At 25.6% G+C, this 27,523-nt stretch overlaps 2 protein-coding genes and 3 long non-coding RNA genes across 8 annotated transcripts; 3 read left to right on the forward strand and 2 right to left on the reverse strand.

The window, feature by feature from the left end:
- The first annotated feature begins 1,271 nt into the window (after positions 1 to 1,271).
- On the forward strand, positions 1,272 to 11,545 carry LOC100865052 (uncharacterized). 2 transcript variants are annotated; one of them, XM_086913599.1, is made up of 11 exons: positions 1,296 to 1,463; positions 6,125 to 6,180; positions 6,518 to 6,632; positions 6,951 to 7,074; positions 7,360 to 7,512; positions 8,373 to 8,483; positions 9,026 to 9,188; positions 9,308 to 9,506; positions 9,844 to 10,122; positions 10,243 to 10,440; positions 10,570 to 11,545. In XM_086913599.1, exons 2-11 carry the CDS (start codon positions 6,175 to 6,177, stop codon positions 10,758 to 10,760), a joined length of 1,539 nt encoding a protein of 512 aa, XP_086769725.1. In that variant the 5' UTR covers positions 1,296 to 1,463; positions 6,125 to 6,174; the 3' UTR covers positions 10,761 to 11,545. The 2 variants fall into 2 exon arrangements, with proteins under 2 accessions (XP_003690554.1, XP_086769725.1); XM_003690506.4 differs by lacking the exon at positions 6,125 to 6,180 and having other exon boundaries at positions 1,272 to 1,463.
- On the reverse strand, positions 2,519 to 3,913 carry LOC147656841 (uncharacterized). Its single transcript, XR_015293799.1, has 2 exons — positions 3,595 to 3,913; positions 2,519 to 3,009 (listed from the first exon to the last, which is right to left on the reverse strand). It is a non-coding gene; the product is annotated as an uncharacterized LOC147656841 (long non-coding RNA).
- LOC100869495 (uncharacterized) lies at positions 10,829 to 27,305 on the reverse strand. 2 transcript variants are annotated; one of them, XM_031920369.2, is made up of 3 exons: positions 26,901 to 27,252; positions 15,344 to 15,554; positions 10,829 to 15,233 (listed from the first exon to the last, which is right to left on the reverse strand). In XM_031920369.2, exons 2-3 carry the CDS (start codon positions 15,526 to 15,528, stop codon positions 12,998 to 13,000), a joined length of 2,421 nt encoding a protein of 806 aa, XP_031776229.1. In that variant the 5' UTR covers positions 15,529 to 15,554; positions 26,901 to 27,252; the 3' UTR covers positions 10,829 to 12,997. The 2 variants fall into 2 exon arrangements, 1 of the variants encoding a protein (XP_031776229.1); XR_015293798.1 differs by lacking the exons at positions 10,829 to 15,233; positions 15,344 to 15,554 and adding an exon at positions 22,713 to 23,260 and having other exon boundaries at positions 26,901 to 27,305.
- LOC147656842 (uncharacterized) lies at positions 21,213 to 22,758 on the forward strand. 2 transcript variants are annotated; one of them, XR_015293801.1, is made up of 3 exons: positions 21,213 to 21,661; positions 22,185 to 22,321; positions 22,417 to 22,758. It is a non-coding gene; the product is annotated as an uncharacterized LOC147656842 (long non-coding RNA). The 2 variants fall into 2 exon arrangements; XR_015293800.1 differs by having other exon boundaries at positions 21,410 to 21,661; positions 22,182 to 22,321.
- Positions 26,923 to 27,305, forward strand: LOC147656843 (uncharacterized). The gene is made up of 3 exons (XR_015293802.1): positions 26,923 to 27,008; positions 27,103 to 27,121; positions 27,191 to 27,305. It is a non-coding gene; the product is annotated as an uncharacterized LOC147656843 (long non-coding RNA).
- Positions 27,306 to 27,523: the final 218 nt, after the last annotated feature.

A 27,523-nucleotide genomic window follows, 5' to 3' on the forward strand; every position in this document is an offset into this window, starting at 1 on the left:
GATAATGTATTCAATATATTCGCGAGATACATGTACATAAATATGTACATATATTTCATTCAAAATTTTGTTGCTTATTAATTTCTCACTTGCATATTTATTCATTTGATACTTATCAAATTATGGATTGTTTTTATAAATAATTGGGAAACTTGATAATTACAATGTACATAAAGAAATTCTTGTGGTTTTATCTCTCTTAAATCATGGAGTCACGTTCTATGTGTACTATTGAAATTGTCATATTACAATAACATGTTTCAAGGAAAATCTTTGAACTTTGTTTATTTCATATTATAGTATTAACTGGCATGAGAATCAATTTGATAAAGTGTGTCAATGTTAAAACGATAATGCAACAATATAAAAGCCATATATATCATTTTAATCATACAGGTTAATCACCTCGAAATCAGGCTTTTGTTTCTCATTAGAAGGATATGTAATTGTTATTGTTCAAGGACTGTAATCGATAATATCACTTTATATCATTCTAGACAGAATGGAATGGATATCTTAAATTGTTATCATTGTCATTTTTTCATAAAATTGTATATTTAAAAATAAATGTATGTATAATTTATATAATATATTACAAAAATTTGAGATTTTTTTTCTAGTTTCTTTCAATTTATATTGAACATTCTATTGTTAATAAGCATATGACAATTTATATTTTTACATTTTTTCATTTACTAATTTATACATGAGTAGATTTTATTTTTATAATGTAAGAATATTATTATCTTTATTAATGTAAGAAAACATAAATTGAATGATTCTAATAGAGAAAAATTGAAATGGTATAATATCAGATAATTTTTTTATAAATTACAAAAGCATAACATTAACCTTAGAATCGCAAAAAAAAAAAACCTTTAGAAAAATTTTTATCAAATAATTTTTAATAATATCTAATCTAATCTTCTATTTTAAGAGAATAATATATATTTTAGAAATCAAAATATAAAAAAAATAATATAAGTATTTTAATGATTTAAAATAATAATAATTAATCAAAATAAAATTTTTTGAAATTTGAGTGAAAAATTGATTTATTATTTATAATCTCTAAAAACTTTTGAACTTTAAAGAAGAAAATAAACGATTAATAGAAAGGACCTTGGAAATCGAAGATCAAGAGTATTATATATCTCCCACCATAGGTAACGAATACTCTCAAGTACTTGTTAATCCACAGGCTCTGTTATTGCCCCTTCCTCGATAGAGTCTGCGGAAGGTTTGATCCTTGGACACTTTCTTATAAATGAAGGTTGACCATTAGCTTGTTTCTCATTTAACACTCCATCCCTCATAGTCAGAGGGATCGATCTTCATGTGTACGTTCGGCCACGTACAAATATTTTCGATCCCTTTGTTTTATTTTAATGTGTCTGTGCACCGAATTGATAGTGATTTACTAATTATTTTATTCTTTCATATTGAACGATTAAAATAAATAGGTAAGTAATTGACGATAATAAATAATTAATTATAATAATTGAAATAAAATTAAACAATAACAACAATAACATAAACAATATTTGTGAATCATTAACATGGTCTAAGATTTTAAAAATTTAAAAAATATTTAGGTTAGGTTTTGTTATTTGAAAAGATTTTTTCGTGAAGAACCTATGGATAGATAGTAAATACAATTGAAAAAAATATTCCAATAATATATAGAGTGAAAAAAAATCTAGAATTTTAAAAAATAATATTTATTAAGAGAAATAAAATGTAAATCAATATAAATTTTATAGTCAATTATAATTGATATAAAATTAATTTTTATTTACGAATATTCAATATTAAATAAGTTATATAATGTAACATAAACTTTCATTTATTTTAATAAAAATTCATTATATCTTACTTTCATTCCAAAACTTGTGTATAATTATAAATCATAAATTGATTTTATCAATTAGTTTTTGTACATCGTATTATACGTTACGCATTTTTTTTATTCTTTCTAGTTTTTTAAACTAATTCTTTTGATTACATTAAATATATTGCAAAGATAAATATATTGTAAATATATTATACTTATTTACAATATTAACGATTATAAATAACGATATAAGTAACGATTATAAATAATAAAAATTTAAATTATTTTGATTACAAGTTATATCTTTGTAAAAATATCAAAAATATTAATTTAATGGATTTTAATAAATGCTTCAATAAAAAAAATAAAACAATGAAAAAAAAATTAATTTTAACTCAATACAATTTTCAATTAAAATAATCTTTTTATAATTATTAATAGTTAAATATAAAAATTAACATGAGTGAAAAATTATCTACTAGAACAACATTGGTATTTAAGAACAACAAACGCCTTCCTACACATAATAATTATACATGTATCATATAATTACGAACATGAACGTTTTGCATTCCGGAACTCATTCCAAACCATACGACTCACATACGGATTTCTTACGAAAAGCTTCGCGTTTCGTGTTTCAAACTAACCATGAGTTGAATGATATACGAGGTATACAAGATATCTTGTTTATTACATGCATGCACATGTGAACATTTATTTCGTTTCATTATACATTGCTTCATTACTTAATATAATGAATATAAACATATAAATATTATAATATGATTCATTAAATTGAGACAATTAATTGTATAAACATAAAATAGTATAAATTCAAATTAATTTTCTTAAAAATAAAATTTTCAATTTTTATTTATATTTTAAAAATTAATGATTCAGCAAAAGTATACATATATTTTCATTTCAAACGATTTTCAAAATATAACAATACAATAAAATCATTACTTACAAATAAATACTACGCGTGTTGTTCTTTGTTTTCTTTTTAAATATTGTATTAAATAATCTGTTGTACATTCAATTGATATAATTATTTACCCATCTGAATCAATTGTAAAACATTATGTATATTAAGACAGCAGTGTGTGGGCGCAGTAAACGTCTAATAGATCGAGCCGCAATTTCAACATTGCTTTGCAATGTTTGCGAATCTGTTATATAAAAAAAAAAAATATATAAATCAGACACGCTATATAGGTCACATAACAAATGTGTATCATATAACCCTTATCAGACTAACATTATCTATAACATGACAATTATTATTTTATTATATATATTATCTTTGACGGGATAATTGTATATTTCATCACAATGAAAATATGTTTTCAGAATGAAAAAATCAAATATCGTGGAATTTGCATATATATAAAACTTTGCTTTCTCATTTTATAATAATATAAATATTTCAGCCCTCACATGAAGCAATAACTTGAAGACAAGTCATGCATGAAATGTTTACGTCCGATAATGATTAAGTATATACAATAATGCACGCAGTTAATTTCTGTAGTTATGGCATTCTTAGCCGATACGGAATTATCAATTTCTAAAACTATATCTGCGAAGAATATTTCACGATTTCTTTTTTTTTCTAATTCATCTCCACTTAATATCATTCAATTCAATTGACGAATATTCCGATTCTCAAAATATTTATCTCTACGGATAATTGATGTTTCGCAAATCTCATCTTATGCATTATTGTATATATAAATAACAAAGTGCAGACTTACCTCAAAAATGCTAAAACCGATTGCCAATTCACTTACTATCATTCAAATAATAAACATTTACAAATATCTATGGATCAGAATTGAATTACAAATAAGATTGATTGTTATTCATATCATTATAAATACTGGTGATTTTATAATACTAGAAGAATTTATAAGGTGACTTAATGGAGAGGGTCTGGTATATTCATGTCCAATCACCAATCAGCATTCTTGACTACTCAGTATACGCCCATAAGGCTCGTTCAACCTTCGATTTATCATCAGCCAGTAATTACAGAAAGCTATATTACACTGTCATCGTGCCACCGCTGTTCTTGTTTCTTATCTCTATCAAATTCCACATTTATAACGTTAATCTAAGTTCGTAGTTTTACAGAAAAAAAGAAAAAAAGGATCCCATACATCCGGTTGTTCGAATTGCAAATTGATTCTGTTTCTGTCGATTATGCAATTCTTCGATGCTTTATGATTGTATTTATTACAACGACATTGATTAATTGTATGACGATGAATATGTGAAACGAGATAAATCGATATATGTATAATAGATCGATGTATTCTTGATGACAATGTGTAAATACTATCTAATTCAGTGTATTTCTGATTATCAAAATGAAAGAAATATTATAAATAATTTAGAGGTTAACTGATTTGTATAACTGATGTGATAATATTTTTTACTCTTTCATCTCAAATATAATTCTAAAAAAAAAATTCCCTTCAAAGCAACAATAATAATTAATTAGTTTACCTTGACTTTACAATCATTCAATTTGTTCTTATCTTCATTAAAGGATTATCTATGGTTGTTTAAAAATCCAATGTACTACGATCTCATCTTCAACAAGTTCACTAACATGTGATTATAAAATGCATCAATGTATATCAGTTGGTCGGAATGTTTAATTAAAAACGTAAAATCATTACGAATTAAAAATCATTAAAACCATATAATCATCGTACCCACCATCGTAACCACATGTGAATAATTGGAAGATAAAGTATACACGTGCATATAATGCGGTTTTTTTGATAAAAAATATGATTATAAAAACAACTTCGTTAAAGAATATAATATAAATTCAAGAAATATTGTTCTCCATTATTTCTTTACTTTAGAATTAATAATTCCGATAATGAATAAAGATTTTAAAAAAGCTTTATGTTCTATTAAGACGTGTTATATTGGAAATAAAAATTTAATACACTCATTATAAATAAAATAACACATAATAAAATAAAATGATTAATTAGAATTAATTAAAAAGTTCAATATAAATACAACTGAAAAAGAAATTTCAAATTTTTTATCCTGTAATATGTAATGTTAATTCGAAATGAAAAGAAAAAACCATCTTTAGATAAAAAGGAAATAGATATTCACCAAATTCTTTTATCAAAATAGTATTAAAGCACGATTATCACGAATGATGGAATTAACATTATTAAAAGGATAATATTCGTTACGTTTCAATGATTTTGGCTCAAGGTGACCAAGTTGCATGATACACGTGCTAGAAGTCTATGGATAAGTGAATTGTACCAAACATTAGCTATTCATTCGTTCAATAATCAATGTTTTATTCTTTCCCTTTTAATAAGATAAAAAACTTAAATGATCTGGTATAACAGTATTATAAATATAAATTGCACCAAACATTGAACTTGAAATAAGAAACGTCAAATTATTTTTAACAGCTTTACTCTTGCTGTTTTCATTATTATTATTCATGAATTGTACATATAAAGTAATATGTATTATATGTACATATGTTTAAATTTTATTTTTATTTTACATATAATTATATAGCAATACAAAACAGGTAAGCCTTGAATAAATAATTCTCATTAATGTATTTAGAATGCAATTGATTATATACGTATATATTAATAATTTTTAATTATAATACATGAATGACAAATTATCTTTTTGATTTCAAAATTATTATCGATTAGTATGGTATATTTTTTAATAATTATAATAATTTTTTTATTTTTTTATTTTTTACCGTAACACCAAGGAAATGTTAACATTATAATCTCATAATCATGATCAAACAATTTAAAAAACAATTCAATAATGTATTTTAATTTTCTTTTTTCGACTTTTCCAATTTTTGTTATTCTAAATTCTATCCCAATTTTATTTAATTTTATACATTGATTACTAAAAATAGATAACATTTATTATTAATGTAATAACTTAACTAATGATAATTTAAATCACTGAGTTATTAGTTTAATTCGAATTAATGATATAAATTAATGATAATAATAGATTTATAAATTCTTTACTTATTTTATCTAATTATGATTCCTATTAATAATAATAAATTTACTTTAGTTGTTCATAAATTATTTAATAATGAAGAAATATTCAAAGCAATTCATTTTTATTAATCTTATTATCTTGTATTATTAATCTTGTTGCGGAAATTTTAATTATTATTTGTAATAATTCAATATAAAACTTCGCAATAATTGACATGTGAATATGAAAAAAAATAATGATTCTATTAATACTTAGGATAGAAGCTGGAGATATCACATCATTGGCAATCACACATTTACAATCAAATGGAGGTACTTAAAAAACGATGAGAGATAATTTTCACAATACTTGTACATATCGAATTTACATTTAATGACAAGCTATATTATACTCGCGTAAAAATATTAAATGATTAACTATTAAAACACACTATGACTCGAATTATATAATTATATTTAATACGTTTAATAAAAAAATATACTTAAAACGTTTTTCATAAGAAATAGATAAAGAAAAAAAAAATTATCAATATTATGATACAGTGATGATTCTATTTTTATTTTTATCCTAACTTCGTTATCCATCGTTAATTAAGATCGTTTAATAAATAAAGATAAATTTAATTTTTTTTCCTTTTTTTTTTTCCAGAGCACAATGTTGAGTAGCACAGTAGCACAAAAATTGCAATTCTTGTACAAGCCGTACGCGTTGGCCATAGTTTCAGTTGGATACGTACTTGGAGAGCTAGGTCATTACTTAATTGGTAAGTAATGCACATTCAGTTCCGCTTGTTATATTTCCTTTTTCTTAAAAAAAAAAAAAAAAAAAAAAAAAACTAAATTATCCTCGTAAAATCGTCAATTGGAGATATAATTACGCGCGACATAATTCCAGATGGATATCTCGGTATTTTTTCTTTTCCTTCTTTCTATTCTTTTGAATTTTTATATTCTTACACACAATGTAAATTCTTGCATGCAACGAGTATTTATCAATATACGGATATAATTGGATAATTCACGATAAATTACAGAGAATGCTCGTTATCAGTGTAATTTTCTTATGCACCATCGTTTTCAAGGTGTCACAAGCAAGGCGACAGCTGAGGATCTCCACTACGGTGATATTTCTTGTCAATTAAATTCGACCACGTTAGCGATTGTCGATCTACCGATTCAGTGTGAGGTTGCCAAAAATGAAAGTTTGTAAGTCTCCTCCTAACTGTATTTTTTAAAGAATTACCGAGTGATAAATAACTCGTTTTTTAAATTTTTATTCGTAAAATGTACATTTATTCGTCGAAAAAGATAGTTCAATAATACGTTATTATAAATAATGGAAAAATAGAACAGAAACTGATACATCTATTTAACACTTCTACCACTGATATGCATATTTATCGATTACATTTGTGAAACTCGTGTATCCGTTTTAACTCTGATCGAATTAGAACCAACTTAGATAACATTAGAATGTATCTTATTTTACAGTTGTGTGTCCCTGGAACTGAATGGGACCAGCTATTGCGAATGGAACTATAACGGCCTTGGTCTCGACTATCAAATACTGGCTGGTCCGAGTTTCATCGCCGTTTTCACGATTATAGGTGTCGCTTTAGGTATCGCGGCCGATAAATATAATAGGTATACATATATTATTTATAAAAATTAAATCTATTGAAATCTTTAAATCCCGGTATTGTTTCTCTTAATTCAATCTCGATCAGGTTTTTTTTTTTTTACCATTAAAAATTTTATTATTTCATTCAAAACGAATTATAATAAATATTTCTGCTCGAACTTACGCGATTTTGTTTTAATAACTGTTCATCGCATTTTGTATATCGTTGTGAACGTATCGAATATACATAGTAAACGTGTTGATAGTTATTTTTTTTTTTTTCTTCAATCGCGATACGTTCCAATAGATATATCGACATATCATGACTAGTGTTTCGTCATTTAGCCTTTCTATACTTGCTTGACATTGTAGGCGTAGGATATATCCGTTACTACTACTGTTATCGTTACTACTACTACTACTTCATAAAGCTTTGAAAAGATTGAATATCGTATACCGTTAAATAGAATAATGTTAGATGAATAATTAAACAATTTTTTTTTTTTTTTTTTTTTTTGCGCGCGCAAAATCTTATTCGATGAATATTCTTGGAATAAAATTAAAATGTAATTGCGAGAAAAGGAAAATTGATAGAACGGATCGGAGTTTTTTAAATGTCGCGTTGATACAAGCCGAAACATTTTCGAAATAAAAAGAAAAAGATAAGATGATCAATTAATTTTTTTAAATATATTTAAATATATTTTTTAAATATACAATATAGTATTTAAGATGAGCATCAAGTTGAGACAAGAAGAATTAGAATTTCAAATAAAAACAGTTATTTCGAAAAATATAGATGATGAAATTTAAAAATTCAATGCACGTTTATACCATTGCGAAACGTCAAAGATCGATAAAGATTCTATTTTTTAATTTTCAGAGTGAGATTATTAACCGTTTGTACGCTGGTATTCAGCATCGCTATCGTTTTAATGGGAGCAGTAAAAGAATATTGGCAATTGGTCATTCTACGTATGATTTTAGCAGCAGGGTAAGCTGAATGTAAAATGCTTCTCTTCCAATTGGATCTGTGGCCTTCTTCATCTTCATCACCTTCGAGTATCTTCTGACAAATGTAATTGCTCGCTCATTCAGTTTTTATAAAGTCAAGATTGCACAAGTTGAAAAAAAAACGACTATGTCTTTTTAAATCTGTCTCAGTTTTATATTACGACGTCCATCGAACGTTTTGTTCACGACGTTGTAAGAAGAAAAACGCTAAATTATTATGTCGTTCTAATCGACACGTCATATTTTACTATAATCTTAATTATATCCCGCTTACAAATAATAATTAAAGAATTCATCTTATCATTCTTTAATTATGTTCAATTAATACTGATGATGAAATTTCAAATTTATTCTCTTGGCATCTAAAACACCAGGATCTGTCGAAATGAAATTATTGAATCGATGAAATGACGAGATTCGACGAAACAAATTCTTTCTTTTCTCTTCTTGCAAATCTCACATTACAACGCCACAGATCCATTATTGATATATAATCTAAATTACATAATTTGAAACAAACAGGGAGGCAGGATGCAATCCCTTGGCCACGGGTTTGCTTTCCGATTGGTTCCCAGAGGAACAAAGAGGACTCGTTATGTCAATATTCAATTGGGGCATTTATGGTGGTTACGGCATTGCATTTCCTGTTGGCCGTTATATTCCAGGATTAAACATTGGAAATTTGGTATTTTATATATTTTTTTTAAACGAAAAAAAAAAAAAACATTGATTTTATTTTCATTCTCACGATTCGTTTCATTCAAAGATATCTTGTTAAGAAAATATAATAAAATATTTAAACAGGGTTGGAGAGCATGCTACTACGGAGCTGGTATAATCGGGTTGATCGTAGCTGCTCTTACTTTTACTCTTTCTGAACCGGAAAGGAAGACGATCGGCGAGGAAGGAACAAGTGCCGATGGGAAAAAAGTACCAATTTGGAAAGTGATCTTACAACCGAGGATAATACTGTTATGCTTGGCTGCCAGCATCAGACATTGCGGTAAAGGGCAATACCTTGACGCGAAGGATTGAAAAATACATTCTTCAAGGGTATATTAGAGTCTATCTGGTTACTCCAGATAGTTTATTCCAGAAAAATTTCTGAAAAATATACATTATATATGAATTAGAAATATTTACCTACACTTCTCAAAATTCAAATTCTTACTTTTTATTAATCTTATACAATATGTTCTTTTATAAATTGTAATAAGCTATTCTTTTGAAAGAAGAATTTTTTTTTTTTTATATATATATGCCAATTTATAATTGTTCACAAAACATATATCATAAGATTTCTTTTCTTTGGTCATTTAAAGGTAACTTTTTATTTCTAGGTGGTATGTGTTTCGCCTACAATTGCGATCTCTATTATAGAGATTACTTCCCCGACTACGATTTGGGCTGGTGGTTGTTCGCAGTTACTATAGTGATCGGTAGCATCGGTGTTGTGGTCGGTGGAGTAATTAGCGATAAATTCGTTGCGAAAATGGGTATTAGATCGCGGGTAGCTGTTCTAGCCATCAGCCAAATAATTGCTACGCCGTTTGCTTTTGGCTCTGTATATTTCAATCCTTTATGGGCTATCATTACTCTTGGAATTTCCTATTTTTTCGGTAAATTTACATTCGTTGCTTTATTATAATTTTAATATTTTTAAATGAAATCCTTATATATATATGTATATAATCGCGAAAATAGATATATTACTTACACGTATCTCATATCAATTACAGCTGAAATGTGGTTTGGAATCGTATTTGCAGTGGTTGTAGAAATAGTTCCTCTTCACTTTAGATCGACCACTGTTGGTGCTTTCTTATTCGTTATGAACAATATCGGTGGAAATTTACCGATACTCGTCGAACCAACCAGAATGGCTATCGGTTTCCGAGAATCTCTTTATATTTATTACGCTGGTTTCTATGGTATTAGTAAGTATTTTAGAAATCCAATATTAGAGATATTATATTATTGTATCAATTCAATATATATATAATATATCATATTAAATAGTTATTTTAATTTAATTTAATTAATAAGCGCACTTTAATTTCTTTCAGGTTCCATCATGTTCTTTCTGACAATGTTCTTGATGGATGGAGCTGCTAAAGAAGAACCAAAGACGGAAATTAATAATAAATTTGGATATGATAATAACATATTCATTAACGATGATGGAAGAGTATCGACTTTAGAACTTCCACGATTACACCCACCACCATCACATCGATTTGAAAATTCTAAGTTATAGAAAAATATCATTTCCAAAAATCCAAATTGTATATAAATGATTGTTTGATGTGAAATGAAAAAAATCCATTTGTGAATTTAAGTGACTGTAATATATTTATTCGAATAAGTTCGACTTCGATAATAATTACATTTTGATTCTTCTTTTATAAAATATGAATAACATAATATTCGCAATTTTAGAGCAATAGAGATTAAAATGTTCAAATGTTTTATAATTAATATTTTAGAAGATTTAAAGCTCCATATCTTTATTAATAATTTTAATTTTATAAATATCATTTTAATATTGTTAAAATGATATTTTGTATAATATTATTGATCTTGAATATTGTTTAGAATTATGTTTTGATAAAAGAAGCCCAAAATAAGTTTTTATTTATTGTTGTATTGTTAAAAACAATTTGTTAAATATACATGTGTTTACGCGTTTTTACAGGTATACAAAAATACAAGTTCGAACATGTATACACGAAGAATCATCCGTGTAATATACGGTATATGATAGATTCATCATTATACTATTTTTTTATGTACAAATTATTTAATATAAATAAAAAGGATCTTTTATTTGTAATGTACAAAATAGTCGGTAAACCATCCTTGATACTTCAAGGCTCAATAGATTTATAACATGAAATATTATTGTTTGTATAGTATATTTAAAGTTGTGTATGTTATTATATATATATATATATATATATATATTTTATATACATATATTTATTTACGAAAATACTTTGAAAAATTTATCAATAATAAATAGTTCAAGTGTTATACGCTCAAGTGTCGTTGAAATAGTTCTCCACTAAATCGCGCCAAATATTTCACATGAAATGTTGTTCAATGCGCAAAAGTAATGTAATGTTTTGCGCATCGTACGATATCGTCACTCACGTGATAATATTGTCGTCACGCATGTCGTCTTGGTGTGAAATAATTCAATTATATGATCCAATAATCAAGTAGAGACCACAAGTATATTTTTTACACTCATGCATATTACACCGAAGTTCATGGATATTGGTTAACCAATCGTATCGAATCAATCCGAAGTTATAATGTGATTTTAAGTTTATAGAGAAATTTCAAATTTTAAATACATTGTAAATTTAATATGGACAAAATTATTGTTAGATGTCTATTACGACTTATATATAAGTGAAAAATTTATAGCAAATAAATAATAATCTATTTACAATTAGATAAAAAAACAAATGAAGCATAATTCGCTTAATTGAGAAATAAAAAGTTACTTATTTGGAACTTGTTATACTGTTATTCTAGTAGATTTAAATCGACTAGATCAATCAATACTTATGGCCTCTATTGTAATCTATAAGCATTATTTCTATTATAACTATTACTATATTCTAGTAATTGTTTATGCGAACACAATGATGCATGAAATTGCACGTATTATTTTACGGATATCGTGACGAAAATTATGTCGCCACTTGAATAAAAAAAGAATCTATTTATCTTTGATACAGCCTCATCGATAATATTATTAATTTAATTCTATAAATTATGTAATTCAATGTTACGTATATATCAAATAACTTATACATATATGTATAATACTAATATCTCATCTTAAAAATGAAATGAAAAGTTGATGAAACAAACATAACGGTTTGTCTTACACAAATTTATCTGTGTATTCAATTCACGATCCTTGACATATTTCTTGTCTTATTGTGATTATTTAAAATTTTCGTTACAGGAATTAATAAAACATTATCTTGTATAATTATATTGCAAGATTTAAAAAAAAAATAAGTCAAATAATCTGAAGATACATAGTATACATTAAAATAAACAAAACGAAAATGTCTATTACAGTTATCACATTATTCTCAAAATTTTTGTTGAAAGAAAAAGTAAAAAGAAATTTTATTTATTTTATTTACAAAAAATTTAAAAAGAAAAATGAAAAATTAAAACTTAATAGAACCTCATTTTGCCCATTTCCTTTAAGAAAATTCCTCTAGAAAATTGTTTAACGAACTCTACATATTTTTATATTATTTGACCATTTTCTTTAACCTTAATCTTATATAATTAATGTTTTTTGTTCAGTCTCTATCTATCAACGTCTCTGAAATTGTTTCACAAAAAAAACAACTTTAAAAAGATATATAATTATAATTGCGAATTAAGTACTTTATAAAAGACATTACTAATAAACTACTTTTCAAACGAACATCAAACTTTCAGGAACGTCATGGATACGTGTCAACATTCCTCCGTCGAAGTGCTCGAAATCTGAGTACTTGCTCCACTGGAGAAACTGCTCCTACAAGTTTCTACAACCAACGCTGTGTCCGGTACTTGAACAAATTGAACCTTTTCCTTCGGCCATCGATTCCTTCCGTACATACAATTGAATATATTGTATTTATGATCCACCTCGAAATGACTAAGATTGCTACTGTGCCGTCTTTTCAACACCTTCTTGGCCATTAAACTTCGATTATTTTTATAGGATAATTCTCTCCTGAAACAGAAGAACCTCCTCAACTCACGTTTCACTCGTTTTGATCTATATCCGAATAACAACGGGCTAATATAGGCGGCCAGAATCAAGAAACTGGAGGCCAGTACGTCATATTTATGAGACAAATGTTGGTCAGTATACCGAGGTAAATTTTTCATTACCAACAATATTACATATGGCGACCAACAGGTCAGACCCATCACGATCACCAGAGCGCTTATTCGCGCTGCTCTGGTCTCTTCTCTGTGCCTAAATATAGAACCATTGCTTATCCGGTCTTTCAACGAATTTATGTAGCTCGAGGTACTCTTCACACTTGACACACGATGCAAGTTATCGTTTTTACTTGGAGCCGGTGTAATCGTCACTATTGGCGTCAGCAGACACGAGGACGATTCTATAATAACATTGCTACCGTTATTATCTTTCTCAGTCTTGATACCATCTTCACGTGTGTTCTGCAAAGTGTCTGTATTAAAGAACGTCGATAACCTACGGTTTGGTCTCACTTCTGAAGGACTCGGTGATATTTTAAAATCTCCTTGGTTTGATAATTGACTTGTCAAGTCATCGTCTATATCTTGTAATATATGTTCTTCTTTTCGATCACTAATTTCATGAATTACTTTTAGCTCATTTTCTTTGACTTCGTTATTTAAATTTTCTTCTCCTTCCACGATTTGGGAAATTTTCAATGATTTTAATGAATTGTCATCATCACAGAGAGCTAAGGAAAACTTGTTATCATGAACGTTTAAATTATCGAAATAATCGAAACGAACTTCGTTTTCAGGTTCATTGCTTTCCTCGACATCCAAACCTCTTGACATCCAATTATCCGACACTTGTTCATTTTCTTTCAAATCTTTCGATGATATGTCGTTTTTCTCGGATTGCAGATCTTGCTCCCGATACTTATTTTGATCGATATTTTTCTCAATCGCTAAATCACTGTACAAATTATCATTCTTACAATTTTCTTCACCGTTTGTGAATTGAGTCACTTCAACTCTTTGTAAATCGACCGTGAAGACAATGCCCGAGGATGTCTTCTCCTCTAAAGGAGGAGAAGATTCTTCTATATCCATGGAAGACGAAAATGATCGCCTTCGAGATAATTGACCAGTCGGTTGCATAGTTTCGCTTGTCTCATCTATCGACGATAAACTCGATATCTTCGGCAATTTGCGAAAATCTTCAATGGTGTCCGCCTGAAGACGTTGAAGCCTAGGTGGGCCATTTTGATCTTCCGTGAAACTGGATGACGATAATATAGGTCTAGATCCACTTTTTCTAGTCCTTTCCGAATTTCTATGTGCTGCCACGTAGATGCTAACATAAATCCAGCAAACAGCAACGAATGGGATGAAATAAGCGAATATACTATACACGATGGCATAGACAAAGCCGTAAGTAATTGTATCACTTGTAAGCGTATCAAAGATCACAGTAGTACTATTTTCTATGAGATCCATATTGCCGTCGAGTCTGATAGACTTGACAGTTTCCACTATTTCAGAAATTCCATTGATATTCAATTCGCTGGTGTTGTTATTCAATACTGTCGATTCTGTCAGGAAATCGAAAGAAATGTTGGAAGATAAATTTTTGTTTCTGGATATGCAAGATTGCCAGAAACTTTGAGGGTTCGGATTAAAAAAAGCGAGGAAGCCAAAAATTATGGAGATGAACCAGGTTGAAATAATTAATATTCCAGATTTCAGTTTGTCCACGCGAGCTCGGTAACGGAGAGGATCTACCACGGCGAAGTATTGATCCACAGCGATCAATAGGACCGAGAAGACTGAAGACGTGGTAACGATAGCCACAGCACCTTCTGATATCGCGCAGATACTTCCAATGGATTGAGATTCGACTATGAAAGAGGACGATGTCGAAGCGGCGTCCATAATTAACAATGGGTTCATGATGGCGCATACCAACAGGTTCGATACTGTTAAATTCATGACAAATCTGAAAACAGATATAATATATTTATCAAAATATTAAAAAAATTATGCATAATAATATGTGCATCAATATATTTAATAATAATTATATATAATGGTAAAATAGAAGCAAACCTGTTGGAAATAGTCCGTAATGACGGACGTATAAGGAATGCCAATAGAAGCGTGACATTTAGTAAGAAACAGCCGAAAAGGACAAAGCTCCAGGCTACTATAGCGTGGTTATTCCACCATCCTTTTAGATCTCCTAGATCTGAAATCGATCCTTCTCCGACGATGTCTGGCAAATCTCCAACCATTCATGTATAATAGATATTACACAATTCTGAAACGATAAGAAGAAGAATTTATGTTAATTAGATTTCTATTATTCAAAATTGCGATATTACAAAGGTCAACTGAAAAATAAAACGAATGTCTACATTCATGATTTTTCGTCTTCGCAAAATTATCGTAAAATAATTATTTCATTATCAATCAAATTATTCATTTAATTATTATTTCATTGATCAATTAAATTATTTGCCCAATGTTTCTTTACTATGTGAATTAAAGTATTGAAGTTTAAATTTTTTAATAAAACTGTTTGTAACATTCCTCGTTTTTTATTTTTATTTTTCAATTATATAAATATGTATTTTAATAAAAAAAAAAATTGCAATTCGCTTGTTATTGGTAGTTGAACGATAATAGGAATGAATGAAATTAAATGAAAGAGAAATCGGAATCGAAAAATAGGTCAAATTTTTTTTTTACAATATCACGCATAACCTCAATATGTATGTAATATGACAACGAGGTGTTACCGTCAACTTATATTTAGACTTAACGGATTTTCCCGTAGACACGTGCTATAGAAATATCTGTGCAGTGCACGGGATAAGAACTATACGTACCTTGTGCTCGATTATTGTTACATTGACAGCCAAATGTGATCGTGATCGTAAATGTTTAATTTAATATCTTCTTCCACTTTTGAAAATAGTTCTATCAAGATTTTAATAAGAGCTAAAAATATATAATTCCTTCAAAGAAGTGAAAAACATTTCATAATAAAAGAATAAAGTATTTCTCGTAATTGATACTTAAGATCATTCCTATTCAAGTTTCTACATAGTTAGATCATATAATCAGGAAATCATAGAGCAATTATAATTAAATAATCGTAATTATCGTCATCGAATGATGCATTTAAGTAAAATAATTTACGATCTCTAATAATTTTCCTAAGATGTCTGATTTATAATATTTGAGCAATGTAATAATCGTATTCAAAAAATAGTATTAAAAGATCAAGAAATTCAAGAACTTGTAATTCGTATAAATAACGAAATTTAATTTTATTAGATAACGCTAATATGTAATTCATTAATAAATAATTTGAAAATTTATAAAAAATGCATACCACTCATGAAAAATACAAATCTTTCGTTATTATTTCATATTAAAATAATATTTATTAAAAACAAACTAAACTTGTTTAGATTATATGATATAGTTACAGAGACGAATTAAATATTTTCCTTTTCTTAAAATATACATATCGATAAATGGATTGTTCAAAATGAAACAAAGAAAAAGTTATAGATTTTAAATTTTAGTATTAAAAATAAATGTATGCGGCTATAATCATTTAAGAAGGATATAATCGTTTGACATCACAATTCAGGATTTTTAAAAAGTTTTGATCAAAAATGGGCCAGCCCCGCTATTCAATCATCCATCATTTCTCTGTTAATGAAAAAGAAAAAAATTCCGATTTCTGATTCGCATGATTTATGGCCTTTCGAAAAAAAGTAGACTTCATAGAAAAATTCAAACATCTCCAATGAATTATTTAAATTTAAAAAAAAAAAAAAAACAAAATATAAAATATAATAAAAATGAAAGTTGCTCATTTCGTAAGAAAAAAATATACAAAGATGCATAATCGAATATTATTTTTTTCGTAGTGATTATGTATTCTTAAAAGATGCTGATTTCTATCTATATTTTATCAGAAAATAAATAAAGTTCAGAAATAATTTATTCTTTTTTTTTTATTTTTGTTTATAATAAGTTTTTGAATTCGTTTTTTTAAATCTTTAATATCATCCTTTTTTATACATTTTTTTTTAATTCTTCATATGATTTTATTTAGAAAAAAGAAAATTAACATTGATATTAAAAAATAAAAGAAAATAATTATAAAGATATAATCTTGTTTGAGTTATGCAAATAATTAACTCTACCGTAAATCTTCAAGTTAAAATTGCTTTGTTCTACATATCATAAAGATAGACATTTTGACATAATTCGTTATTCACGGTCGCACAATTTATGCATGGCTAAATTGACATCGATAGAATTTATTTTAAAATGTAAGAAGTATTATGTTCCATTCGGCAAGTACTCATTCGTTCGTAACGTATGTATATAAGCTGTAAGATTAATGCCGGTAAATCACCAGTTGCAATCACTTTTATTACCTACTGCCACACAAAAACAATATATATCTAAATATAGCTGGAAAATTAAAGCAGTCAGGTTAGGAAGAGCTTAAAATTGTGCAGATCGTTGCGCATGCGTGGATTCGAAACGAATGTCATTTCAACAAATGTAAACTTCATTGACTCTCATTTTCAGTGATAATCGTGTGAGCAAAGAAATATCACGTGTGAATCGTTTGTCTAATATATTTGCTCGATAATTATCATTTTTTCGGGCATAATACAATATTTATTCGTTACATACATATAAGTTCACAATTCGGAACCAACATATACAACTGTAACACAAAATTCTAATTTCATTCAATTTTTGTTAATAACAATCAAAGAGACATAATATTTAATAAAAAAAAAAAGAAGAAAAAACAAGAGCTCGAAAATGTATATGAAGAAATTTCAATATCCCTGTTTCAGTGTAATGTTACTATCTTCAAGGTAGAATAAGCAGTTTTGACGCAGATTAAATTTTCATGTTAAAACTTATCTCTCTGTAAAAAAAAAAAAAAAAAAAATCGAAAAAAGCAAATGAAATATCATTATAATCAACATCGAAAAAAATTAGAATTCAAATTTCTTTTTTAAGTGACTAAAAACATTAATTATACAACAATAATATATATAATTTTTAAAGTTTTACAGTAATACTATATTTAAATACTTATAAATAATTATTTTTTTCTTATCCGTTTTTTTCTTATAATTAACATTGATTCAAAAATACCTTTATCATACCTATATATAAAGAAGAATCTCAAATTATGGTAGCAAAAACGTACAAAAGAAAAAATTTTTCAAGAAATTTGCAAAAAATTTTATCGAAATAAAATAATATAACTATACTTCAAAATGTGTTATGTATCTGCATAAAAATCATTTTTTCAACAGAGATAAAGTCTAACTAATTCAAAAATTTCGCAAATATTTTGGAAAAAAAAAACGACTATCAAATAATAAAAGTATAATAAAAATTCAAGTAATATAAACTTAAAAAATATTATAAATTTAATAATATTAAAAATTTCAGATATATTATATTCTTTTTTTAATATCAAATTGTATTTAATGATAATTCTTTTCAAATTTTTCCATTCCATTCGATTTATGCAAATAAAATGGAAATTACCTACGATTCTATTCGATTATATATTTAGATAATCCTAATAGATAATTCAGACCAATTGTTGACTTGTATTAAGTGAGACCCAATATATAATCGTTTAATGACATTTTAAAGATAAAACGAAAAGAAAAATTGATTGCTTTTCGGATTATTATTCTTCATCGACATTAATGGAACACGTGCAACTCATTACAGCTAAAATTACTCGAGATGATAAATCGTGAAAATTGCAGATCACATGCTCGAGCATGAAAGAATTTTTATATGCACTATATATGCATATACGACGATATAAATCGAGAGATGTAGATACAATTACAATTAGGAAATATAAAAAATATTTACATAGATAAATAATTAGATTAATATAATAAATAAATTATTATTTTAAAATGAATAATATAATGATAAGCTAAAATATTAATTAATCATGTAAAGTAAATTAAATTATTGAAAATAAAATATTTCGTGTCGAAAAAAAGAAATGCACTAATACATTTTCTTATTTATTGAAATAACAATATAAAAGTTTTAAAATCTATCATAGCGATTTCGACAAACAAGAATAATTTTTTTTTTCTATATAATAACGTCATAGACAAAAGAAACGTGATTCTTTTTCCATCGCATTCATGGCTTCAAAATAATTGATAACAAACGGAGACAGATAAAATTCCCAAAAAATATGTCAGTATTTTTATAAATGTCGTGATGAATTTAGTTCAAGAAAAAAACCAGAAAGCAAAAAAGAAAAGGAGTAAAGATATTTGTTTTTAAGGACGTCAAGCTGTGAAAATATGCGAATATGTTTTTATATTGTTTAAAAGTCACGCTGAATTGTATATTCACATTAAATATTGTGTTGAGAAATTTTTTTAAAATAATTATTGCTTCAAGGGAATTCCGCAAAAAAGAAAGTTAACATTTGTTTTTATAACCTTTTCTTCTTTTAATGATCAATTATATTTCTTGAAAAATTATATATAATACATAAAATTACAATTTAATATTGATTCATATTAAAAAATAATTTTTAATTTTTATATATTTATATACATTTCACTCATTTCTTTTCTATATTATAAAATATTCACACACAATGTAAGTACATTTATTTAATTTTGAAATTAATAATTACGATTCCATATAGTTTAGATTATGTATAAAATTAATGATGATGAAAACAATAATAAAAAAAATATACATAAAAATATTCGAATAATTAATAAACTTGTTATATTCAAATATGAACAATAAAACGAAAAAGAATGAAAATTAAAAATATTTATTATCTATATTGAAATTTGATTAATTTGGTTTTTAAATCTAAATCTCTTCTAAATTGAAAGTTAAATTCAAAGATTAAAATGCAAGCTAACCCCGAGAATGATTTATTGCTTTGTTATCTGATGAGCGCAAAGTATATTCTCAAGTATACTGAAATCTTATCTGGGTTTCAAGTTTTCGTATTACAGGCACATTGTATTGCATAAATATGTATATTGTTGCTTGATGCGGGATAAAAATTTTAATCAATGTAAACAAAGTAATATTTATATTATATTTAATTATTATTACATTTAACTAAATACGATTTATGTTCCTCTTAGTAAAATTTACAAATATTTACAAAATATCATCTTCTTCTTTAATATTATAATTAGCAAATTTTCATATACATATAGCGTTTATACAAAAACTGAAAAACTTTAAAAAAAATTGTTTTGATAAAATTAGAATCATTTTGCATGAAAAGTAAGTAAAAATAGGTAAGTATAAATATGATTTAAATATTTTATTTTTTTTTGACAAAAAAATATCTCGAAAATTGAATATATAATCAATATAAATAGAAGAAAAAATAGACTATTTTATATTTCGATAACAATTTTTGATCAAACATGATTATATTATATATTATTGATTTCTGGAAAGATTAATTTGAATAGATATATCTTTCATCGTCATATTTCTTAAATAAATTTCCTAATGAATCAATTTGCATATATTTATATGATAAAATCAATTATTATAATTGATTTAATTTTTTTTATTGCAAAGCAACCAAGTTTCCTTGAATTTGAAAAGGACGAATTCAATTTCATGAAAAGGCGATACGCATGAAACAATAACAATAAATATTTTTCAGCTTATATCCATTACCATAGACGTTTCTCCAACTCTAATTAACAATTCTATCGAAATTTGTGTGAAGAACACGGTATAAAGAATTTCTCGTGACGTAGACTCGATGAAATTTGCAAAATCGTTATACATAAGTAACAATCGAACAGATAAGAGAAACACGGTTCCCGACCGTTCGAGACAACGTGAATCGAGAGAAGATAACCTTCAATTTTTCCACTGAACAACAAAAATGAAATTGTTCTGAAATGAAATCGTTTCTTTAAAAACATTTATAAAAGCAAAGATTGGATAGATGATACTGAAACGATCTATGGCCTATGACATAAATGACCGACAGCCATCCCCACCACTGGAAGATAGAAATGTTAACTTTTGATTTTTTTCTCTCTTTCGATGATTGTTAACCTATATAATTTTTTTCAGAAATTTAGTTTATATAAATTATGATTTCTACTTCCGGCTGCGTTTAAATATCGAAAATTGGGCACGTAACGAATGAAAAAGAAAGAAAGAAAGAAAGAAAGAAAGGTAAATAACACAAGAACAGACATCACACTGCTTCATGCGGGTTCCTGGTTCATATACCGCGCATAATGACGCAAACTTCAGTTTAGAAGGTTCTGACGTTACAAACAAGTTGAATCAAAAGTTTTACACCTTATATCCAATCGTAACGTTAAGTAAATGAAAAGTTATATTAATACATGACAAATATGTTCAAGAATATATATGCCAAAGTATTCGTGTCTCGAAGAAAAACTGAACTATGTAACTTGTTAATCTTTTCGCATCCACGGACGAAAATATCTTATGTATTTTTTTTATTAAAACAAATGATATAAAAAGATTCGGATAAAACTCATTTTTTAGAAAAAATATTTTTCTTTTGTATAAAATTTATCTATAATTTATAGCAATGATTTCGAATCTGATTTCGATCCTAAATCGTTTTTATATCCCTATTTTTAATTAGAAATTATGAACAATTAAATTATATGAATAAAAATTCTAGCAAATTTTTTAATACTTAATAATTCTAATAATTTATTATTTTCTATAATTGATTATAATCAAGCTTTGGTAAATTTCTTTATTTCGTTTAGAAATAAAGATCTTAAAATTTATGTATATATTTGTTATATATTTCTTCTCTCATAGATTTTGAAAATTAACTTTAAACGATTTTTTTTTCCAGCAGTTTATATTTCTCTTGCAATAATCGGTCTCATATACATTATTATACCATCTATTTTCGGACATCCTGTATACATATTATTATGCGTATAGCAACTGTAATATAACGAACTGTAAGCCTGCCAACTCATCAGTATACATGTACGGTTTCAAAGTCCTTTTCTTTTGTCGAAAGATATGGAGGGAGCATGAATTAATCATTCGAACACGAACTGTTAATTTTAATATGATTGCAGGTTCAAAGCGAACAATGTATCATCTCATACTAAAGGATTACATATAACTTATTTAATATTATATCAGCGTGATGATAATTTAACTATTTCTACATTATTTTAATAAAACATTTTTTTATCAAATTTTCCAATTTATAATTTTTTGATCGACAAATGTTACTTGTAATTCTTTGTAATTCTTTGAAATTATATATGCTTGAGTTGAATCATAGTGAAATCAAATTTCGCAAGATTAAACTTTAAGATTAGTTGAAAGTATGTCAAGTATGTATTAAAACTGTTATAAAATCAAAAGAGTTATGGAAAAAATATATCAATAAATTTTTATTATTACATTTAAAAGAGAATATATAATTTCTGAATAATCATTTCCACCAATTTTGTCTTATATATTCATTCTTTCAAATACATGTATTATTATATATTTATAACATACATATTTCGCATTAAAACAAATCAATTTATTTAATAGCAAATATAAGACACAAACATAAGACAAACATTAAACCATTATTCTCCATTCAATAACAATTTGATACAAGTTTAATCTCATTATGATCATCTGATATAAAAACAAAACTAAGTTGAAATTTGATTTTGTGCATTTGACTAACCAAATATACATATTGATTTTTATCATATAACATAAAATCCGTGAAATATATAAGCAAGATATTTGTACATGTTGTTCATTAATGTAAAATTTTTCTTATTCATCATTTATAAAAATGCGAATTTTTTAATCTTGGGAAGTTCTTTAAGCTCCATATCCTCGATTTCTGATAACTTTTAACATTGGTGACATATTTTTAGCAGATCGACCAATCCTCCACTTTTATCTATACTAGAATGGAAATTCTTGTTAAAGAACTTAAACAACCGATATCTGATATTTTTTAACCTTTTGCACCCGAATAATGATTCATACCGCTCATAAAAAATCATTATACAGTTTAAATAACGCCTCGCAGACAGCGATTAATATATACAATATATATAATATATATACAAATTATAATATTAATATTATTTAAAAAATTGAAAAATTTGTAAATTATTTAATTATAAATATTAAATTATGTAATTGTAAATTATTTAAATTTTATATATATATATATATATATATCTATAAGCTGAATCACGAGAAATGTAGACATACCTCTGTTATTTGTCGGTTCTGTCATAAAACTTCTTAGAAAAAAACTATCCTAGTTGAAATTATAGTACTTTTACTTGTACTTTTATTGTAATTGATGTTAAAAAAAATTCATCGATTTAGCGTACTACTAAATCGAAACCAACAATATATGCATATGTAAATCAAAACAATTATTCTATAAAAGAATTTATATAAATAAATTACGCTTCTTAATGTACACGTATTTTTTTTTTCTTTTTTGATTTAAATGAAATTAAAGATAACGACGAAATCGTGATATTTTTAAAACCAATATTTCTTCAGAAGTTTATTCTTTTAATGCGCAAAAAGCAAATAGAACGTCAATTTTTAACCAATCTGTTACTTTAAATATATACGTAGTAAATAATGATCACGATTTCGGTCACGAGGATCTGAATCAGTGAATTTTACTTCTCGAGTGTATTCAACAAATTCGCGAATTCACGCATGATAATTGTATTTTTTTTTTCACTTTGAAAATACTCGTGATTGGAATGAAGGAAGGAAAATAACAGAAGTTCTAAAGATTTATGATCGTAAACACATCGTTGGAAAATTGTAAAATAGTTAAATGTAAGTAAAAACTTCATATTTTATAGTTTCCGGATTGATTCAGCTGTAGTTTACAATGGATGCATTTTCTAACAAAATAACATTTTGAAGAACACATTAAAACAGTTAAACAAATAGATTTTTATGAAAGTGACTATATATATATAAAGTTAAGAAAGTGAATAAATTTATCATGAATAAAGTCCAAAGAATATATTATTAACATTCAGATATACGATTGCATTTTTTCTGACCTAACCTATATCATTGCATTTTTATTAGTTAAACTAGATAAAGATATGTATTATATTATATATATGTTTTTAATAATATATTTCAAGCTCATAAAATTTTTGAAAAAGTTCTTTCAATGTATAAATTTTTACATTTTTATCTAAACAGCAATCATAAAAGCATTAGATAGAATTCGATTCACACAATGAAATTCGAAACATATTATTTTAATTGAATTTTAGATTTTAGAAAAATAGATTATGGATAATTTTAAATTTATTTGAGATATTTTTCACTTTGTCAAGTTTAGTTATATATCTTGTATATATTCTCCATCTATTTTATTTAGATATATTATTATTTGTTAGATAAATATTTCTAATTTATTCGTCAGAATATTAATTAGTAGATTTATTATAAAAACAATCTCAAATAAAAAATAATAATGTTTTTTATTCTTCATTACTTGATATAATTTATTTTAATTTATTTTATTATAACATCATAAGAGAATAATATGAATAAGTTTTATTCGTTAATTAATATAAAGATAATTATTTTTTATGAAAAAAAAACAATTCATTTGTCATTCTGCACCTATATTTAATTCAATAGCTGAATTATTTTTACCTATTTTATTGATTTAGCAATCAGTGATAACGCTAATAATAAAAATTAAATAAGTTTATTATATTTTGGATCATTTTTATGCACTTATCCGCATTCTGAGAATTAATGAAAGTTTCAAAAATTTATTCTAAATTATGATATAAGAATTTTTGATGTAAGAAAATCACACTGTTTTGAGATTAATGATCAGATCAAGTTATTAGTATAATCTTAAATGTAAATAAAAACATTAATATTATATTAATATAAATGTAAATATCAAAGCAGCATATATTATCGAAAAATTTTACCATCAAATTACAAAAATTTTTCGAATTTATAAATAATCTAATCGCTTTATTCGAATTGATTAAATTTCTTCAACAATTTAAACGATTGATTTAATCAATCATACAACGCCTACTAAAATGTTGAGTAATCACCTACTCTTTCAACTATGACGTTCACTATGGAGAATTTTTAACTATAAAAAGACAACAAAAAATCCTTTATAAATACTATAGAATTCTATAACAAAGAAAAAAAAAATACTTTACAAATTATAAATTATACATAAAACAAAATATTTCGGAAAAACATTAAAATAAGAAAAAAATAACAAAATTAATAAAAAAAACTATTTTATTTCGATATATTATCTCAAATTATTATTCTAATTTGTAAATAATAAAATGATAGACTAGAAATCTTTATATTTCAGATTACGTTTTATATTAAATTGTATTTAAAAAAATGAAAAAATAAATTTTGAAAATTAATGTTATTCTTTCAAAATAAATTTTCTTAAACAGAAATTGTCTTCCTGTTTTATTATCTACTTATATCTATTAATTCTATTTTTACTTCTTTTACATATGTTCATAAAAAGTTTTATTAAAAGTAAAATTTTCAACGTAAGCAATATTTTTATTAGAAACAAATGCTTTATTAGATGCTTTATTAGAAATACAGAATTATGCTTGCATTTTTTTCGATAGATATGAAAATATTTATTGTATTTGCAGCAAAAAGAATTATATTATAATAATAGTACAATACTTATTATTTATAATATTTTTTTAATTTACTTATAAAATTTTATTTCATAAGTAATCATTTATTTATATTATCATTTTATTATAATATTTTTTTTATTATATGCAAGAGAATTTATATAGAATTTATAATTTATTCAAATTCATTATTATTATTATTATTCAGATTCATTAAAATTTTTCTAATAATATTTACATTTGTATAAAAAAAATAATCATCAATAATCAATTTGAATTTTATACAATTTACAATTGTATAAAAAAATAATCATAATTTGAAATCATTCAAGAATTATTAAAAATATTATTAAGTTCTATTTTTCTTTCTTAAAAATCCTATTTTTCTTTTTCTTTAAAATATAAATAAGGTTCAAATATTCGATACGAATGTTTAAATCTTATCAAAATAAATAAATCGCATGTTACTTTCTAAAGTCATTTTAAAAAGAGAATAATGATAGATAGTTAACAATATTTAAAAAAAAAATTTTATTTAAAAATTAAAACTTAATATAAGATAAATACAATGGAATTTAAATTCAATAATGAATGAAAAAAATATATTCAAGAAATAAATACTCCATATATTTTTTCATTTTTTTTACTATATGAACTCTATATAAGATCTCTCAACAATAGTAAAATAAAAAACGGAATATTTATTCAAGCATTGAATTTTCTCAAATATTTATGTAAGGCAACATTAAATTTTATAAATTATATATATATATATATATATATATGTATCTGTATGTATGTATGTGTGTATATATGCACTGTGTATGTATGCATTGTATGTGGTATGTATGCATGTGTATGTATCATTCAATGGAAAAGTAAAAGTAAACACTCACCGAACAAAATTCCTTGATTAAGAGAAAAGATCAATCCATTTGGACCAAGTAGATTCCAATCGACGTATAATTTACGGATTCTTTTAACAATTATATCAAGCGAAAAAAGTGAGTTTAAATTTAAAAAAAAGTTAAGCTGTCAAACGGCATCGTCAAACACAGATTCTGATTGAAGTTTGATACACCATGCATATTTCCATAGGAAATATATCAACAGCTAGGTAAAAAATGAATAATTTCGCATGTTAATCCACCTAAAGCTGCCTATATATGATAGATATAAACTGCAGCATGAAAAAACATTCTATCGCGAAACAAACGTTCCTTCCCCTACGGCAAACTGAAGCGAATTGCGAAAGATTCACGAAATGAACCGTTCTTACCTCGTCTCAGCCGAACTCTCCCGATTCATTGGCCGTTACTATGCTGTGATTGGCTCATTTTCCTTTTAGTTCACTGGACAAAATCTTCTTTCTATTCTTTTTTTTTTACATGTTTTCTTGTATTTATTATTAGTAATATAATTAAAAATAACAAACATAAATGACTGATAACTTCGATAATTTCAATTTAATTTTTAGGCTTTTATAATCTTTATAGAATTTTTCATTTTTTCTTTTTCT

The sequence above is a fragment of the Apis florea genome, unplaced genomic scaffold (genome assembly GCF_048593485.1).
Source record: "Apis florea isolate Af1SG1 unplaced genomic scaffold, ASM4859348v1 contig_3496_pilon, whole genome shotgun sequence".
Lineage (NCBI taxonomy): Eukaryota > Metazoa > Arthropoda > Insecta > Hymenoptera > Apidae > Apis > Apis florea.